Source organism: Sphaeramia orbicularis, chromosome 10, assembly GCF_902148855.1.
Source record: "Sphaeramia orbicularis chromosome 10, fSphaOr1.1, whole genome shotgun sequence".
In the NCBI taxonomy this organism is placed as follows: domain Eukaryota; kingdom Metazoa; phylum Chordata; class Actinopteri; order Kurtiformes; family Apogonidae; genus Sphaeramia; species Sphaeramia orbicularis.
The window spans coordinates 22,168,407-22,187,897 of record NC_043966.1 but is presented as its reverse complement, the minus strand read 5'-3'; the positions used below and the strand labels follow the sequence as shown (position 1 = coordinate 22,187,897).

The 19,491-nt window shown below is 38.9% G+C and overlaps 2 protein-coding genes across 4 annotated transcripts; one reads left to right on the top strand and one right to left on the bottom strand.

The window, feature by feature from the left end:
- Positions 1-24: 24 nt before the first annotated feature.
- lamp2 (lysosomal-associated membrane protein 2) lies at positions 25-11,775 on the top strand. 3 transcript variants are annotated; one of them, XM_030146302.1, is made up of 9 exons: positions 25-184; positions 2,338-2,453; positions 3,085-3,295; positions 3,386-3,547; positions 3,642-3,889; positions 3,987-4,106; positions 5,478-5,532; positions 5,626-5,796; positions 10,498-11,775. In XM_030146302.1, exons 1-9 carry the CDS (start codon positions 139-141, stop codon positions 10,638-10,640), a joined length of 1,272 nt encoding a protein of 423 aa, XP_030002162.1. In that variant the 5' UTR covers positions 25-138; the 3' UTR covers positions 10,641-11,775. The 3 variants fall into 3 exon arrangements, with proteins under 3 accessions (XP_030002162.1, XP_030002161.1, XP_030002163.1); XM_030146301.1 differs by lacking the exon at positions 10,498-11,775 and adding an exon at positions 9,990-10,463; XM_030146303.1 differs by lacking the exon at positions 10,498-11,775 and adding an exon at positions 7,064-9,828.
- Positions 11,776-12,113: 338 nt separating this feature from the next.
- Positions 12,114-17,718, bottom strand: atp1b4 (ATPase Na+/K+ transporting subunit beta 4). The gene is made up of 9 exons (XM_030146304.1): positions 17,536-17,718; positions 17,296-17,352; positions 16,504-16,720; positions 14,946-15,074; positions 14,725-14,829; positions 14,189-14,388; positions 13,421-13,477; positions 13,246-13,338; positions 12,114-13,160 (listed from the first exon to the last, which is right to left on the bottom strand). Exons 2-9 carry the CDS (start codon positions 17,347-17,349, stop codon positions 12,999-13,001), a joined length of 1,017 nt encoding a protein of 338 aa, XP_030002164.1. The 5' UTR covers positions 17,350-17,352; positions 17,536-17,718; the 3' UTR covers positions 12,114-12,998.
- Between the last annotated feature and the right edge of the window lie 1,773 nt (positions 17,719-19,491).

Genomic DNA, 19,491 nt, shown 5'->3' with positions numbered 1-19,491 from the left:
TGACACATTGGTCCCTGTCATATGACTTCCATTTCCTGGTACAGTCGGCGGCGGATCAGCTGCATCCCAAACACCACAGAGTGAGCGTCCCCGTCGGGTTTCTCTTCGTCTTGGCACACTCCAAACTACCAGGCTACCATGTCCCGATATGCTGCATTTGTTTTATTCCTATTCCTCGGGTTCGGTACGTATCATCACATCATTCTTTCAGTTCAAGGGAATGAAAAGAGGTGATATCGAAACCAAATTCTCCGAAGTGACGCGATTAAACTTACGGGACATCCAAGGCCTGGCCGCTACTTGGCTCCGGCTTCATGATGCCAAAATAAATTAAAAGACTATTCATACTTTATGTGGATTTGTTACCACTTTGGATGATGCCGTACATGAAATAAAACCGAGCCTGTTTCAATTCGGGCTCCGTTGTGAGTCCATTCGCGCACTTTAACTCAGTCGTGATGTTTTGCCAATGTAGCTTGACGGCTAATTGTTACCTACGTCAACATCAGATTGAAGCGCAGATGAAACGCAGTGTGTCGCAGTCTTTCACAAAAATAACCGTTAGTCACTACAGTCTGGTGTATAACATAAGATATTTACCTCTAAAGAAACTGTCACACCAGATTTAACTTTATACGTTTAGTATTATCTAACAGTGTATCGGGCAGGTGACGTTAGCATAGCTATCAAACGTTAGCTTAAGTTATTGTTGTGTAAGCTAACCATTGTTTTGATTGCTGAAATTGATAAAGAGTATGACCATATGGGAAATTTCTGCTTCTAAATGGGGACATTGAATAAGTAAGACGCCAGACTGGGTGTAATTGCACGGTGTAACTCCACCTTAACCCGTAACGTATTACATTAACCGGTTAAAAAAGCTAGCATTAGCTACGCTTGGCAGTTTACAGTAAGCACATGACAGTACAGGATGAGCTGTTAACTTTATGGTTTAGCTAGCAAACGAGTTAACCTTACTGCGATGTAAAGAGAAAAGAACAGTAAAATGTGTTCTCTAAACAGTGACAGTAAAAGGAAGGCTTCTGTTCATAAAATTAAGTCAAATTCTATTTTTATATACGCGTTCTAAATGTTAAAATCCAGTGGTTCCATCACTAGTAACTGACTTCAGGGTTATAACAAAAGTAATTTTTTCCTCCTAAAATGATGAAGAAGGGCGTTTTTCTTTATTTTGTTTATGTAGGTGCTGATAGATATTTTATGGCGTTGAACCCCTTTGTGAGCTTCGAGTCCTGTGACCTAATTAGGAATTTAAGATATGTGACTGCAAATCTTTGTATCATGTGCATATTTACTGATCACACAGCTGTGAATGGTTTAGAAGAGATTGTATCAGAGTTACCTGAGTTTTGTGATAGGCAACTTTTTTTGAGCTGATGCCCTCAGAAAGTCAAACCATATTGATTTGTTTAGCATGACTGGACCTTGACCTAGCTTCTGTTAAGTTGTCTAATCTGTATTCTAAGCAGCCGGGAAAATGGTTTATCTTTAGGGTACAGGTAAACAGTGGTGAACGAAGATTTATAGATCTCAAATTCCAGAACTGTACTTGAGTAAAAGTACAGAAAAGTAGGGAACATGCATTCACAATCCTACTACATTAATGTATATGTTGGATTTTACTTTAAGACTCTGGTCATTTTACCATCTTACACTTTTTGGTTGTAATGTATTTTTGTATTTTGTAAGATTATCATATTTAGTATAACTAAAAACCTGTCATGAGCTCAAGAAAAACAGTCATATTTCTTGTGTTAGTGCATTTTGCCGCAAATCCAAGAAGCTTTTATAGTATTTATTTCCATTAAGAATGAGGAGAATTTTCTCAACCCTAAATATAGGTTGATTCTTCAGTTCACTACGCAGATTAAAAGTCAGTACATTTGAGGATACATGGTTTTCACTGGACAGGAGCAGTCTTTTATTTGCTCCCAACCAGCTATTCCAAAGCAAAGAGTAACTTCAGAGTACAGGTTTCTATATTATAAATGAAAATATTAACAACTGGAAAATGTTTTTTTTTTTTAAATATCACAAGATGTCAGTTAAATGTAGTGGAGTTAAACAGTATTTCCATTTCGAGATCTAGTAGAGTAGAGGTATACCTATGGGTAAAAGGGAAATACTCAAGTAAAGTACCTTAAAGCTGTACTCAAACGTAAAGATACTTGTCTACATTCTACCAGAGGGTTTAATTTTCTGTAGTATGTCGCTGTGGTTATTGTTTGAAAATTCATTTCTTAAATTTACACATAAAATCAAATATTTATATATGATATATCTAAGCTCTGGGTCTTTCTTGCTTTTTCTTCCAAGAAATCTACCTCTCACAAGGTATTGAGGTGAAAGTCAACGACAAAGATGACAAGTTATGTCTCTACGCCAATCTAATGGTCAACTTCTCAGTTGAATATGAAACAAAGGACAATAAGGTGAGCATCTCTATTAGATAATATATACTACTCCAATGTGACTGGACATGTTTGTGTTTGCTCTCTATATATGTAGTGTAGTTGATTTGGCAACACAGCTTGATAAGACGGTTGCGTTACCATGGGAGAAAATGTTATCTCAGCAAGGGGAAATTGGGACAGTCTGTTTTCCACAAAGTGAACAGATTCTGGCTATTCAGCATTTCAGCTTGTGAGTTTTCCTGGTCCATATCCTGTAACTGTTATGTCCTGTCTTTTCACTTGTGAATTGAGGTTCAGAAAGCAGTATGATTGAACAAAATCAAAACTAACTAACCTTTATTCTTCCCACTGTAACTGATTGATCATCTCAGCTTTCTAACAGACTGCAGCTATATTATATTAATGTCAGTGCAGTGTGTACATTGAAAATGCTATAGGTGTCCTTTTCTTCATGAGTTTGAGTCTCTAAGTTTTTTTTTTTTTTTTACCTCTGTTATGCATGAACAGTTCATACTGACTGTCACTTACATGTCAGTGTATGTTTTTATGTATATTTGCTTCATGCTTAAACTTTTACTTTCTCTGCCCAGGAGGTAAAAGATGTCACATGGATTTACACAAATCTTTATGAACTCTGATCTCTTTTCAGAATGTCACAGCTGAGTTTACGATCCCTGATGCTTTCACATCAAGTGGAAGTAGCTGTGATACAAAAACCTCAACGCTGAAGATTAACTTTGGAGATGGGCACTCATGGAGCGTTAACTTCAGCTTGAGTAATAAAACATACCAGGCAGACTCCATCACCTTTTCCTACAATCTCAGCGACTCAACCATCTTCCATGATCCTTTATCAAATGGTAACTATTAAACCTCACAGTGCAAACACAGAGTAAATAAAGCTAAATGCACAAGTGGACTGAGTCTGGGATGTTTTGAATTTCTTTTAGACACCGTGACTGTCAACACGCAGCCTCACATTTCAGATGTAGTTATGGACACCTGCTACTCTTGCAAGAGTAAAGAAATATTTACAACTGATGCAGTCAGTCAGACTCTGTGGAACGTCCTCATACAGGCTTTTGTCGTCAACGGCTCCAAGAGTGAAAACAGTAAGATGCAGTATCACATCTTGTCCTCAGGTAGTGATATGTAGTTATCTGTTGTTTCCACTCATAGTCTGATTTGTGTTTTCTCCCTGTGCAGTTACCTCCTGTTCTGCTGACATACCTGTGACCCCCACCACTGTTGCTCCCACCACTGTTACCCCCACCACGCATACCACTGCTGCTCCTGTCACAAACGTCACCACCCTGCCTCCCACTACCCCAACCCCAACCCCTCCCCCCGCCATACCCCCAACTGGGAGGTACAGCATCAAGCCAGATGAGAACAGCACAGAAGCCTGTCTGTTGGCTGACTTTGGCCTGCGGATTGGTTTGAAGCAAGGAGAGGTATGGTCATAACATAAACATGGAATTATCTTATTGTAATCATGCTAACATAGTGGTTTTCCAGGTTTTGTAATGGTCTGTCATCTCTGTGGCTTAGAAATATGAGGAGATGAATCTTGACACTAATGGGACCAAAGTCTCTGGATTCTGTGGCGTCAACAACAGTGAGCTGGTACTGGAGTTTGCCACAGTGACCATGGTGTTCTCTTTCATCAATGTGAGTCCACAACAACAAGCTGTTCTCAGTTGATATAGATTCGTAAAGTCTCTGAAATGCTCAATATTTATCCCCGGGCAATATAGTAACCAGCATGTCTGTGCAGCCACCAGATTGTCATGAAACCCAAAATGTCTTACTATATTTGCTCAAATTTGAAGTGTTGGTGTTTGCTCTTCTATTGTCCCTCCATATTCTCTGTTGTTAATTGATTCAAGATGCAATTTTTTGAAATTACTTGACTCCTCTGCCATCATTGGGGTAATTCAATGAAACTAAGCTGGCTTCTGTAGTAAGTGTTTCTATTCTATGATATCAGGCGTAGACAAAGAAGACAAAGCATGTTATTCAAATAAATGTGGAGCTACAATGATTAATCTGAAAGTTGCCAACTATTAAATAAATCAAAGTCTATTTTGATAGTCATTTCTAATAGTTCTTTAAGGATGAAAGTTAATATTCTGTCATTTAAACTTTAATGACTGTAAATAAAATCATTTTTGGGTTATGGATCAAACAGAACATTTGAGCATGATTGGCCTTTTTGACCTTTTTCCATTAATTAATTCATTGAGAAAAATATCAACAAATTAGAAAAAAACAAGAAAAATAATAGCTGCAGCCCTGTACTCATCTCACACCCTGTCATCACCATAAAGCTGTTAATAGAAGTTGATAGACTCTTAACTATGGATTTCACAGAGGAAACAGACTATCAATGAATTAATGGAGGACTAAATATTTACAGTTTTATGTTCAAGACAGATTTTAGTAAAGTCTAAAATTCTTAAAACCAGGTAAGATATGGTTCCTCCAGTATCCTACAGATTATTTAAAATTGTATTCATACAAAACAGATTATGTATCTTGGTCTTATTTATCTCTGTTTTCAGTAAGTTTGATCAGTTTTGCACTTAGGGTGACTAAAAACCATTTATGCATTATCCATCCTCTTTATTTTCACATGAGTAGTTACAGAACAGGGTTTTCCTCACATCATAAGGCTTAGGCTCACCACATAAACCAAATGATCGTAAAATCAATTTGGAAACCAACTAAAATGACTTTCTCCTGATCTAATGGCTTCAGTTGGTTCCCAGTAGAGTTCTTTATCAAGTTTTTTAAAAAGCTTTTTAGCTGTTTAGTATCTGCTCTTTGCTTTTCTCCAATTTCTTGTGCACAGATATGATAATAATAATAATGGTCCAAAATGATGTGAAATGGGATATACTCAAAATCTCTTGTAGAAAAACCCTAAATACCCCATGTCTTCAACAAATGTAGGGAAAATGCTGCATGTTTATTTGCTTAAAGTATGTTTGTTTGATATAAAAATTCAGTTTTTATACTTGTATATTTTCCTTCCAATAGGAATCTCAGAGATTCCGCCTCCATGCTCTAAATGTCACCGGAAAGATGAGCTCTGGTAATTAGAAGTATCACACCCCCTCATGCATTTCAGACACTACACTGAGCAGCAAGTTCATATATACTTATCTTTCTATGTTCTTTTTTGAAGGTGTGGCGTTTTCAGAAGTGAACACCAACCTGAGTCTGTGGGAGACGGCTCTGGGCAGCTCCTACATGTGTAACAAAAAGCAGAACGACACCATCACCAACCAGCTCAGTCTCTTCACTTTCGACCTTCGAGTGCAGCCTTTTGGAGTCAAAAAGGGTGTTTTCAGTACAGGTAAGTTATTCTCCATATCTATTTGTTCTAAATACCTGGTGGCTGGTGTTACGCCGCTTTCCCACTGACAGTATCAACTTGACTTGCCTTGACTCAGTTTGGTTTGGTTTAGCCCAGAGCAGGAATGTCCACTGCAGGTATAGTACATCCTCACTATGGTTGGTCATCGTAACGTAACTTTATAGATTGTATTGAGGTTTTGTTCAGGCCAAAGTGCAGTTGTTTAGACTTCAAACCTGTGGTCAATTTATCAAAATTGATCCTACTTGAAAATGTGCTTTGACATTTTCAGAGATTCCTGATAAGTTGGCTGCATGTCCCATATCACATGACACACATATACTGACACAGCAACCATTCTGGATTGACCAATCTGTGATCTGCATGATTTTATGTCATATTTAGTATCACTTTGCCCCACATGGAACCTTGGCAAAATTGGTCCTAGAAATAGTATCTCAGTATCACAGCCAAGTCAAGGCGAGTTAAGCTGACACCGCCAGTGGAAAACAGGCATTAGTGTCATATTTAACATACAGAATAAAGCTTGACTGATAGTTTTCAAGGCTAATATACTGCAATAATAATAATCAGTTCATTGATCAGACTCTCATATGACTTACTGCAATAAAGAACATACGTGAACATCTCAACATATGAACAGTCAAGAATATTAAAATGTGCATTTAGGGTGTTTTCACATATGTACTCTTTAATATGGCTAAATCTGGCTCATCTTCCCCCTGATGAGATTCATTAGGGAATGAGCGAACGCAGTATTTCAGTGATCGGTGGTCATTTGGTCTCAAACTAACATTGGAGCGGTTCATTTGTGGTGATGTGACCCCTCTTCTACTAATATGACTGCAGCTGTTTTTTGCAAGTATGAGCTAAGCGGCTCATGAGGCAGAATGAAATCCTCTCATTTTGCGTAGTACCAGCATCAGTCAACTGCTCTATGTTAAATTCAAAGCAGTGTTTCTCACGTTAATCATTTTGGTTTGCTTGGATCTTTGGCTGAGAACCAAAGTGAAAACGCTCCAGTTTTGCAAACTTACCATCTGATTCAGACCAAACAAGACAAAGTGCATGTGTGAAAATGCTCTCAGTACATCTAATAAACCAGAGACAAAAAGAGAACACTGTGATTGGAGTGCTCATCTGTTTTTTGTAATGCTTAAGTGTATAAACAGCTATCCTGCTGATCCTGTTGACAATCAGAGCATTCACTGTTCCACCTGTTGACTGATTTTCTTTTCATCTGCAGCCCAGGAATGTTCAGGGGATGACACCAGCATCTTAATCCCAATCATTGTTGGCGCTGCTCTGGCTGGCTTGATTCTCGTTGTAGTGATCGCTTACGTGATTGGTCGAAGAAAGACATATGTTGGATATCAGACCCTATAAAATCAGTTTGTAATCACTCCTGAAATATCACGGGGTTCCCAAGCCTGGTCCTTTGGTTTCATGTGAAGATGTTAAATTGGGACATGGTTAGTTTATCTAAGAGTTGAAACAGATTTCCTGAACAGAAAATGTTGTGAAAGGTTGCTTTTGTCTGGTTGACTGTTAAAGTTATCACTCTGAGATAAGACCTGCAGCATTTTCAGATGATGTTATTCAGTAAAAAGCAAAGTCCATGTAGATATGGAAGCATCAGGGTTTCTCCTCAAGGACCAAACTTGTTTACCCCCTGTTTTGTGTTTTTTTTTTTGTTTGTTTTATTGTGTTTTCTGGATGTTTTGTCTTCCCTTTTTGTTGTCGTTTGTAAATGGGCAAGTGTCAGATCCACAGAAACCTTTTTTAGTACAATTAAAATTGGCACTTTCATACAAAAAGCAAGCTATCACCAACACATTCATCATGCAGAGCACAAGTTTCTTGGACTTCTACAGTTACAGTATCTGAACATAGATTTCTGTAACATGATGTGTGGTTTAAGTTAAATGCTGTTTCTCCAGGTGCAGGATCATACACTTGCTTTAAATACATTCCCTTTTGTTTGCTTTTGTGATTATTTCATCTATATGCACATTTTAGTTTTTGCTGCCTTAATGATTTGACTTTCCATCCCCATATAATAAATTACAGTATCCTCGTGTCAGGGAGACAGTTTCCATAGCGGCCAATAGAATTATCTTTACAAATAAGAAGAGTAGGAGTTCTTATTCTCAGAAATTCATTAACGTTGATGAAGGTCTCCTCATTTGGAAAAAGAATTCAAAGGAGATTTTTTTTCCCCTGTAGAGCAGGAGGAATACATGTGCTGTTTATTCAACTCTGTTAGTGTGAAATCTGAATGTGGAAAAAGTAACCATTTTCAACAATAATAGACCTTTGACATGTTGGGCAGGAAAAGTGTAGATACAACTATAAACGTACATACAACAGTTAATTTGTTTTTAATGTGTCACAATGAGTCGGTGTGCACCAAACTCGCTCCCTTCAACTCACAAAATGATGTGAAATTAAGCCATTTCTTATGTTATTAATTATATTTATCCTTTTCTTGTTCCAATATGTCAAGTTGTCTGATGTGTAAAAGTTGTTTTTTTTTTTTTTTTTTTTTTTTTTTTTTTTTACACTTGCACAATCTCAAATCAGAGAGAATCAGAATCTCAAAAAGGTCAGCTGTTTTATTTGAGAGCATTACATGTTTTGGCATTAGGTTTAGAAAAGGGATAGTTTTATTATGTAGATATTCCCTTTGGGCACAGATAACGCTGAGCAGAGGATATTTACATATGAATGCACTAAGGCACTCATTGCATTATGCATATATTGAAAGTGTGTCACATTGTTTCACCTGTGTATAGGTTTAGTCTGGGCTCTGAAGGCTGCAGCTGGATCTGGGGACGTTAAAGCCCCTGGAGACCTGGTTTCAAATCGTAAAGTCTCTACGACATTTCGCATTTACTGAGAAAACAGGACAGTCATGATTCAGAGAAAAACATGTCCTCAGGTCTGTTTCTTCCAGGAGGAGTTTTTACTCTTCCTGGAATAGTTCAGACACAAGATTAGACTGCTGACATTCCCTAAATAATACAAAAAACCAAACTTCTGCATCAGGAAGTAGCAAATGAATTCCCTCTTTATATAGTGTAGGCCACTTTAATTAATCAAAACGTATTGTATCTGTATTGTCCTCAAATTTCGTTTCCTACAGTTTCATTCATTATTATCCATTGTAATTACGCTGTAGGGTTTTTATGCATCTGTTCTGATTGGTCCACTGAGTCAAATGTAAAATCTAAAATGACCAAAACTTTAGGCAGATTATTTTGAACCGCATTCCCCTAATAAGAAAACAGAGATGAGGTGTTCAGAGCCTTTGTTGGTGCCGGTTGCAGTGAAGCAGTATCAGGGGTATATTCCAGCTTCTGAATACGTGTATTTGTAACGATAGTAAGCCGATGTGACACGCGATAGCTGCTGTGTATTGTTGCTTTACACCAGAGTGCTGCGTACTGTCAGCCCTGTTCCAGCTCTACAGGACTTGAGCTACGCTGGCAGAAATTGACTTTAAATATGAGAACAGTTAGAGCTATGTTGCTTAAAACATTTCATCTCCCAGGATGTTGTATTTGTGTATGAATAATTGAGCTTTGATTTTTGCTGTCTTGTGTATTTTGGCTTTATTCAAACTGTGTAGCCTTAATTACAAGGATGGTTTTGCAGCATGAGTATAAAGGTTAATGTTCACAACATTCACCTCAGTTAATCTAAACAACAGGTATTTGTATGTTCTGTGGTATGTCATGCACTTTCTTGTTTCTAAAGTTATGATTCCCCTCATTTAATTGTCCAGTCTCTAAAAAAAAAAAAAAAAAAAAAAACTGTTTATTAAAGGGAATTTGTGCTGCAGGACCATCCTGAAAATATCAGTTAATGTGTGTTGTCAACTCAAATGACTGCTGATTTCATCTCCATCTTGACGCTGTTGGCTGCATTAAACTGGATTGCACATTGTGTCAGATTGAAATGGAGCATTTTAGTATTTTTGTGCAAATAAAAATGCATTGGTGTCCAGGACACTTGAGTAAATGTTCCTTTATTCTTCATCCCTTCACTTCAGCAGGTCTCATGTTGCTGCCAGTGCGTTTTTAGAACCTGGGTGGCTTCTCTTTTCTGCTGCCTGCGCATTCATTGTTTTTTCTTTTAAGACATTTACTTCTCTGCTCTCTTCACTCTAGCTGTGGATTGCCCTGCTGATGATGAGGAGAACTTCATTATTCCCATAGCTGTCGGAGCTGCCCTGTTTGTTCTCATTCTTATTGTTCTGCTGGCCTATTTCATCGGAAGAAAGAGAAACATGGCCACGGGCTATGAGTCTTTTTAGTTAAATACACTTAAAGATACTTAGTGTATTGCTGCCTTAAATTAATTGTGACAAATGACCACTGTGTTGTTTTGATGTTTCATATGTAGTATTGTGCCACGTAGTATTTTAGTAATTCCTTAGATGATGCTGCCTAAAATTCATAAATAACCGATTTCCCTCTGACTGATTTTGCTTTGTGCCTCTTTAACGCTGAATGACCCTATCCTTGTACAGTCTTGATTCTTTTTGTGATTTTTAGGTTCTGATCCTCCTTTTTTCTTTCATGTCTAACCCACTCTAAACTCCCTAATCCTCTGCCTGAGCAGTGTTTTCTGACTAACCGTCCGTCTCTATCTCCTTTCTGTCTTTGTGTCTGTCAGCTGAGGAATGCTTCCTGGACTCTGATTTGAGCTTTTTGGTGCCCATCGCTGTGGGCGTGGCACTCAGCTTTCTAATCATCCTTGTGCTTATCTCTTACCTGATTGGCCGGAGGAAGAGTCGCACTGGCTACCAGTCTGTATAATCCCTCCCAGCTGCTTCTGCCTCTCACCCTTTTCAAACCCTCACAGCTATTACAAAAAAAAAAAAAAAAAAAAACACTTACCTGCCCGTCGATGCATCAGAAACACCCTGAAATTTTGCTTTTTTTTTTTTTTCTGTTTCCTGTGAGGCGATGTCTACCTAAAGATAAACCTTAGCTTGTTTCTCTGACAGAGTTGAAAATGAACCCCATCAGATGTGTTTTTTTTTTTTTTTTTTTTTTTTTTGATCGCTTTGCTTTGATGCCAATAACTGAATCCAGCACCAAAACATTTATGATCGATATTACATTGTTTGATTATAGATTGCATGTTTTAAAATGAAAATTTATGGCTGTGGGTAGCCATCCACACCCTAACCCTAAACCCACCCCAGAGGCTTTTTTCCTCTCGGTTTCTGTGCTGTATAATAGTATATGTGTAAATTACTCTCTTGTATAGAATGAATGACATTGATTTTTGATGACTTGAATGTACGAGCAAGCTAATAGATCTACTGTTCACTTTACTGCATTTATTTCATTTCTCACACTACTGTTGTCGGCTATAAGTCAAATGTGCTGCACATATTCATTTAATTGTAGCTTAAAAAAAAGGGACACTAACTCAACAAGACACTTTACCAGCACTGGGACCAGTTAAATATATTTTTTTCTACTTTTTTTCTGTCACTAGTGTTAGGAAGATGGTAGAACGTCATTTTCTTGAAATGCACTTTTTTGCTTTAAGATTAATATGTGAGTATTAGGTGAAGCAATTACAGTTTTGTCACCTCATGATCTTGTGTTAATTTTCCCCTGGGTAATGACTTACACAGGTTTAATGAACACTAAATATTAAATTAAGGCTGATACAGTGCCCTTCAGCAGGATAAATGAAAGTTATGAAAAGACCAGGAGTGATAGATTTACCTGCTGGTCTCGGTCTCCATTTCATTTTAGTGTGTCTTGGTTCTGTTCGTTTGACCATTTCCCCTCCCTGACAGTTTTGTGCCTTTGTTTTGCACACCTCTGAGTTGCTTGCTTGAAGCTTGTCTCCATCTGAAGAAGAATGTGATGTGATGAGCTTGTTCAACACAAGTGGGGAACAAATTAAATAAAGTTTTGTTCTTGTTTTGTATCACTGTCATTATTTTTAAGGGTTTCGTTATCTGGTTTTATTGAAGGGCACAGTCAAAGCTTGTGACTGAATTCAAAGGTCAACGGCTTTAAAGCAAAACACCTCATGCCACAGAATGAACAGAAGTGAAAACAAACTGTTCGACTGAGTTCACACCACCTTAGACTTACTGAAACTGGTTAGAAGATAAGTTTAAAACCGTCCCTTGTATTAGAATAGACTTACCTTTCAAACTTAAATCTAAGTAGGATTAGCATATTTTTAAGTTACACCACTGTGATTGTGTCGAAAGCATATTTTTGATAAAATGAAGTTAAAAATCCCACATGGAAGAAAACTTACAGTACATACAGAACATTGTATTTATTATAATAACTATAATAGGAATAAATACAACATCGATAACCAAATTTAGTAGCACAGTTCAGGCAGGATTAACGCTATCACAAAATAGTTATACACACCTTTCAGCAACTACACAGTACTGTATGTCTTTTTATTGATCAGTTGTGTAATTTTTCATTTTCAAAAGAATGTTTTTACAAAAAAAAAGCGAGAAGTGGCTGGTGATGCTTTATCATAACACTGCTCTATTCAGCAAAAATAAAGTAATAGTGTATTTGCAGTCATTTATTATGTCTTTTTTTACTGTGTAAGTACAGTACAAGTCCTGCTTTCAGTGTTTGCATGATAGTTCTTTGAATTCTTACAATATACAGGTTTGAAAAATATAATGCAAAACAAATTAGTACACTTCGTCACACATGTGCACACAAAACAATGTTCTAACCAAACAAAACGACATTTCTAGTTACCTATTAATGTTTAAGTCATAATTGGATAATTTGCATAGCCAGAAATGCTAACTATTGGGCAGATTGTAATTTAGTTTGATTAATCTCACTAATCATTATCAAGAATTGAATTGTAACTCACTCTACGTACTTGTCATGTGCTCAGCACTGTTTGTTGTGGGTGCAGGTGCCAGAAGCACGCTCAAGGTACAGATATAACACGGAGTGGATGACACACAGGAGTAAATATCTACCTAATTTTCCAATAACACTGTTGAGGAATTTGTTTACAGCAGAAGATATGGGTAAGATATGGTAAGTGAAAAATGAGGGAAGGTCATACATATTTAACGTAAAATAATTTTTTTTTTCTGGTAGATTTTCTTGCCTCGTTGTCTCTGGAGCATCCTGCAAACTGATATCTTTGTTTTATGCTCCAACTTCCAAAGAGAAGGTCACACTGCCCAGGTAGCGGTCAGTGGGTGAATCATTAGTGATGCCTTTTCCGTTAAGTTTGCACTGTACGTGAATGTGAGTGTCGTACTGCACTCCTGCAAAACGCACAGCCACCACCGGTGAAGAGTAGTTTACCTGAAGACAGGAGACACAAACAGTTACAGATGGACCTCAAACACAAATCTTTAAACTCAACATCCAGTCTTAACATATAACCTACATGTCTGGCCTTCCCATAGTATGGATAGTACTTCAAGTCGAAAATGCTTTTAGGAAAGAACTGGACTTCTCCCAGGGCTTCTGGTGGTCCTTTCTGAAAGAGGATGTAATTATGTCATCGTCATTTACATTTGTGTTTCATTTTTGGGATTAAAGTTACATGAAAGAATTTGTACCTTCACTGCACAAGTCACATTTACTGCTTTGCCTTGTCCAGGTAAGTATCCAAGAATCTGTAGGGATGGGGGGAAAAGCATGAAGATGATCATATTATTATATAATACAACAATTACATGTAAAGGTTTAGACAAGAAGGTAAAACTGTCTAGACAGCAAACAAGGAATTTGAAGAACTGAAAATCCTAAAATCATATTAACTATGTTTTCCATGACAAAAGTATTGTTTTTATAAGTTATTCAGCTAATACTAAGTTTAATCAGTTACAAATTAAAACAGAGGTTTTCAACATATCTTAGTTGATTTTACTGTTCATCAGTTAATTTAAATAACTGTGTTTTAATGAGTACTGTTTATTTAAATTTGGGGATTGTTTTTACACTTTAGGATCCATTATGGTCTGTGAGCTGTCACACTTATTCTATGTTCTAAAAAATCTAGTCAAACAACATTTGCATATCCCACAGGCATGTTTTGTATCTTAATACAAGACAGTTAATTATATTTATGAATATTTTATTACTTTCTAGAAGGGCTATGCAGAACAAGTAGATAATGTTCAAGTTGTGCAAAGAAGGGAAAATAAATGGCTTTGTGCCTCTTCATCCTCTCCCTGACACGGCCACAAGATGTCACTCATTGAAACATTGTACAGTAACATTATCCCTGTCTCGATTTACTGATATACATACAATTGTGCTTTCACAAGTGTACACTTACAGGTTCTGGAGTGTAAATGTTTACCACTGCCTAACTCTCATCTTACCCGGTTCATTCGAAGGAGAATGCATGGCCTTCCCTGAGAATAGCCATAGTGAGGGTCCTGCAGCCCCGAACAGTCCCCCAACCAGGACCTCTTAAACTGACATGCTTTCCGCTCTGCACTCTCCTCCAAGTCGTCCTGCATGAAGTACCTGTCCTGTGCACAGCGAATATTCTTCCTCTCCTGAGCACCATCGTTATACGCTGCAAAAGAAGAAAAAGTACAGAGGCAGAGAGAGGGAGGGCCAATGAGAGAGGAGGGCATAAATAAACCCCTGCAACTGCAGTGCCCTGCCAGGCTCAGGCCTCTGATTAAGGAAGCCTGACAAAAGCGGGGTGTGAAAAAAAAACAGCACTGAATGGGTGCACTCTGCCCACAAAGAGGCTTCCCTTCCCAGCATGCCCTGCAAAACCCAAATGGAATAAGGGACAAAGGTAACGAAGATGAGGATTAACTCATTGCATGCCTCATCAGACCCCCCAGCTTTATTCCTAGCTATCACAGTCACTCTATCTTTGTGATTTTTAACTGTGACTCACGTCTTAGATATTCATCCATAGACCTTGCATACTTCTTCCAAGATTTGCGATCAGAGGCATTAAAGGCGATGTCATGGCCTTCTAGGTGTGGGGCCATCGTCATACCTGCCAGTGGAGACGCAGAGACAGTCAACTGTGCCGAGACTCAAGTAGAAGCGACAGACAGAAGGAACAAACAGAGCAAAGTGGCAAGAGTATTATAAGGTTGGGGTTATATTTACCTGGTGGCATCACTCTATCATTGAAGGTGGGATGGTAGGGACTAATAGACCACATGAGGCAAAACAAACAGCCGCCAAACATGGCTGCGAGAAACAGATAAAGTGCAGAGTAGAAAAGAAGGATGAGGCCTAGGAGAAGAACAGATAATGAAACACGGATGAGTGTTTTTGTGCAGAACTGCTTTCAACACACATTTCACATTTTATGCAGCTCATCTGAGTGGACAGTCAACCATGAACAATTTACAGTTTTGTTCACAGTTTTGTTTCTGTCTGAACTCCAGCTACTGTCCTTGATCAGGACAGTCTCTAATCTGTTTACTCACACAAAAGCACTGTCATCTCCTAATGTTTGGACCTGCAAATCAATCTAAACATTTAGACTCAACATGTGAAAACCCTGTAAAAAGGAAACCCTGAGAACTTGCATTGTCCTGCAATTTTCAATTAACAGTCCATTAGCAACTAATCAAGCCAAACGTGCCCTAAATTTAATGGCTTTTGCTGTGCGGGCAATTTCACAGGGGACTAGCTGCAGCCAGCCTTGCATCCCCGGAGCCACAAAGGCCTTTCTGTTTGAGCTCAGTGAGAATTCTCCCAGCTGTCCTTTCACTCAGGAACACAGTGAACCTCCGGTTGCCATCGTAGTGAAGGTCTTTTGCAGCCATAGAGGCCCAGCCAGCTCCAAGGAGCCCCAATCACCCCACTCTGGTATTGTGTCCCCTCTTACACACTCGTCTCACAGGACACACAACACAGACTTCAACTTAGGCCTTTCTTCAACAGACACATGGGCCTCATTCCTGCACAAGTGTGCACACTGGTTATGTAGATGAAATGAGCTCTTAGTCTTGCAGGCACTTTAAGATCCAGCATTACATGCCCCGCTATTAACGTAAGCAACTCACTTTACTGGCATATTCTCTCTGCTCAGTCTGTGGCTGGATCATGTTTTTTACCATTGTGAGCAGACCTTAGGGAGGGGGCTCAAGAGCGTCACATAGCAACTACTCAGGAATACCAAGAGGGTGCTCCATCATCATTGACTCAACAAAGTCCTCCAGCCTGGCACGTCTTCCAAAAACGTTTTCCTGGATCAAGAAAACTTTTTACTGCATCTGAGGGGCCATGAGCATGTTAGGTTCAGCGATGAGGTCGCCAAGGCTTTGGGAAAGAGGCAGTGGAGATCATGGTAAGATGTAGAGGAATGTGATTCCTGGCCAATGTGAGGCCCGGAACAGTGCACTCCCGCTGGGGATGCGTCCCCAGGCAGTCTGTTTTTGTCGGGACACTCTGAATTGTCCATGCACCTATGTAAACATTGAGTATGAGGACACACACACACTCACAGCACAGTAAGCAGAGTCACTGGACTGGAGAGACATCTCTAACCCCTTAACTATCCCTGAGTGCATCTTCTAAAGATATTCAAAAACCATGACGGCCCTAAATCACACAATTTAGAACAGAAACTTTTGTGATCTGCAGTTTGATTATAATTAAATTCAACATGCCTCCCCGTTCCCCCAAAACACAGAATCTATTATCGCCAACTCACTCCAGCTCTTTCCAGAGCGGCCCATGAATTCGTTGGTCTCTGCATTCCACAAGTATGTCTTCAAGTCATCTATTTTCTGGTGCAGCGTCCTCTTGGGTAACGGCCTGCGCTTCCATCTCTCAAAGTTCAGGTCTTCCTGTTCCAGAGGCTGGTGCTCTGCCAACTCCTCCTGCTCTTCCTCCAACTCTTGGCCATGTTTGAGAATCACTTTGTGCGGCTGGTGGAAAGAAGAGAAAAAGCCCTCACCACACATATTCTCAACTGCAGTCAACCTATTTCCTCTTAAATCACGGCAATAAAAAATAGCATGCCTTCTGATCCCAGTATGATCGATAATTTAAACTGTCGGACTGTGCACTGCATATTAATGACCATCGCACTGACGGTCCGGTCCCCTGTTTCAGCAAATTATAAACCCGCTGGTGACCTTTCTGGCACTCGTTGGGAGAGCTGACCTCCTCTGAGTGGACCCTCCTGCTTGGAGCAGCAGCTGTGAACAGCAGAGCTGGAGGGCCACTCTGACAGCCAGATGTTACTCACTGACTCTCAGCATCCGCAGACCAGGACACACAGATCCCACAGGAACCACAGGACACTTGAGAGTCTCACCAAAATGTCACTTAAGATGTCAAGTTAAAATGTGCTGTAAGGTTTAAATGACTCCAATAAGTCTCTAGTGCTGATATTATTATATGGATTAATGTAAATCAAAAGTTCAGTTCTGAGATAGGACAGCTCATTCACTTTTTGTGAGAACATCTTAAATATGATATGTTTTCTGTCAGAACTTACAGGACTTTTAAGGGGCGTCTCTTCAGCTCCTCCCTCTGTGGAAGTGGGCTCCATATTCTTCACAAAAAGAAAAGGTGCGTTACACCAACCACATTTACCATCTTCATCAAAGAGACACCTTGTCGAACTTGTAAAACTCAGCAAGACTTTTAATACTTTTCACATCCATTGCCAAGCTGTCGTCTGAAGTAAAAGTAATTAACTTAATGAACAGAAATGAACTTGAAAACTCTGACATACCTTAAGTTTTCTTTTCAACAAAAACGCGGACTGATTTGTCGAAACCCTCTTGACCCCTGGAGAGAAAAAATATTTTTTGTCAAAAAGTGTTTGGGGATTTCATTAGAAAGTTTAATGCGTGGAGTGGTGTGGAGATCCTCCTTCAACTAGGCGCGCATCATAGTGAATGAACGCAGGACAGGGGAAAACTGGGGGTGGGATACAAAGTGTGTTGTTTTTTTTAGGTCCCAGAGACGTTTTGGCAGTGGCCCGGGCCGAAGCACTGCATTCTGTACACGCACTCCATCACCCATTGTCTGCTAAGCTGGGCTAAGACTGAAGCCTGAATACAATATTTATAGCTTATCCAAATGCAAGACACTGTTGTCAATCATCAGATGAATACTGTACGTGCACAAACAACTGCTGCTATTGCTTCATTATTTTTAAACCTTTGTAACATATTTTTTTATTGTGTGTTTTATGTTTTATTACATTGAACGAAAGAAGTATAAATTACACATGAGACAGTGCGGTTACTGTTAATGCACATGCATGCATACTAATCACTGTTGCCAACACCAGCACGTCTATAGAACTGTGGCAGCAACTGCTTACCATAAGCTCTGCCCTGGTGAAGTTCAAGTAGTCCCCATCCCTGATCCCATCTGCACTCCGGTCACGTATCGCTCTGTTCTCCCATGTATAAGTGGGAGAGGGACTTCTAAAGGCGTTTTTTTAAATCTTGAAAAGAGAAATTGCGTCATGGAAAAAATCTCTTTGACATTTACGCGGCAAAAACGTGCGTGTGTGCGTGTGCATTTTACAGTAAAGCCAAATTCTGCCTCCTCTACCAGCAAGCAGGAAATCTTGTTTCAGGTGCACAAGTTTAAAGAAATGGCAAGAAAGCCTGGGTGTGAAGTCGTTAGTTTCTTGCAAATTACAGACATCTCATGCAGGGAATTAATCTACCGATGTGTTAAGGTCGAGTGTGTGATCATTTTCACCTTTTAACCCCGGTTTCCTGCTGCTGCAAACACTGGAGGGAAAAAAAACCTTATTTTACATAAACTTTCCCCCTGCCTAGTTGGTGGACCCCTAGTTTCTGTGCACACTTTTTTCTGGGCCCTGATTGCATTAAATGACTTAAATGCATTCTGCATGTATAGCATGTTTAGTTAAGTGGTCTTGAATAGTTAATAATCACCCTCTTATTCTGCTATTGCTTCTTGGCCATCCATCACACAAATGCAATGAGGCCTCAGTGTCTCCTGAATACAAATACAATTACCTACATTTTGCTCATTTTGCATATTTCATAAAAGCCCTATATTCAGTTGACTTTAAAAAAAAAAAACTATCTGCAATTTAATGACCCGACAAAACTGTAGGATTTAAAAATGTTTATCTCAAACCTTGCTGAGTGCAGAATATGCAATTTTGTCGGATAATCCATGCCGAAATGTCCTTGAATGCAACAGTGTATTTCTGACAGGTGGTGGCGCTCTTTGCTCAGTCTATGGCTCTGATTGACTTGTGTCCACTCTTACACCTTTCAACCAAAACCACAAGAAAAACTGAGTGACTAAAACACATATATCCCTCTAAAAAACATAAAACATACTTAACAGATAGCTCTATGTTGTACAGGAACAAGTTAATCCTACTTTCCTGGGAGAAACCTCAGGTGACGTGAATGCAACAGATTTCTTGCTGCAGTATTGAGTAAGTACTGATTTTTTTTTAAGGTCACATTTCCTGTATTTTGCAGTGTTAACCACAACTGACAAATGTCTCAGATTTAACTAACACAATGAGAATATTCCAAGTGAAATTAATGCCCTTAATTTTTCCCTAAGTAGGTTGATATGTTTTTATTAGTTATCCCTTAAACATCTACAGAATTGTAGTATGTGTGAACTATGCATCTGTAAATTCATGTTTTAACGAGTTAAGAAATAGCCCTGTTTTCTGAAT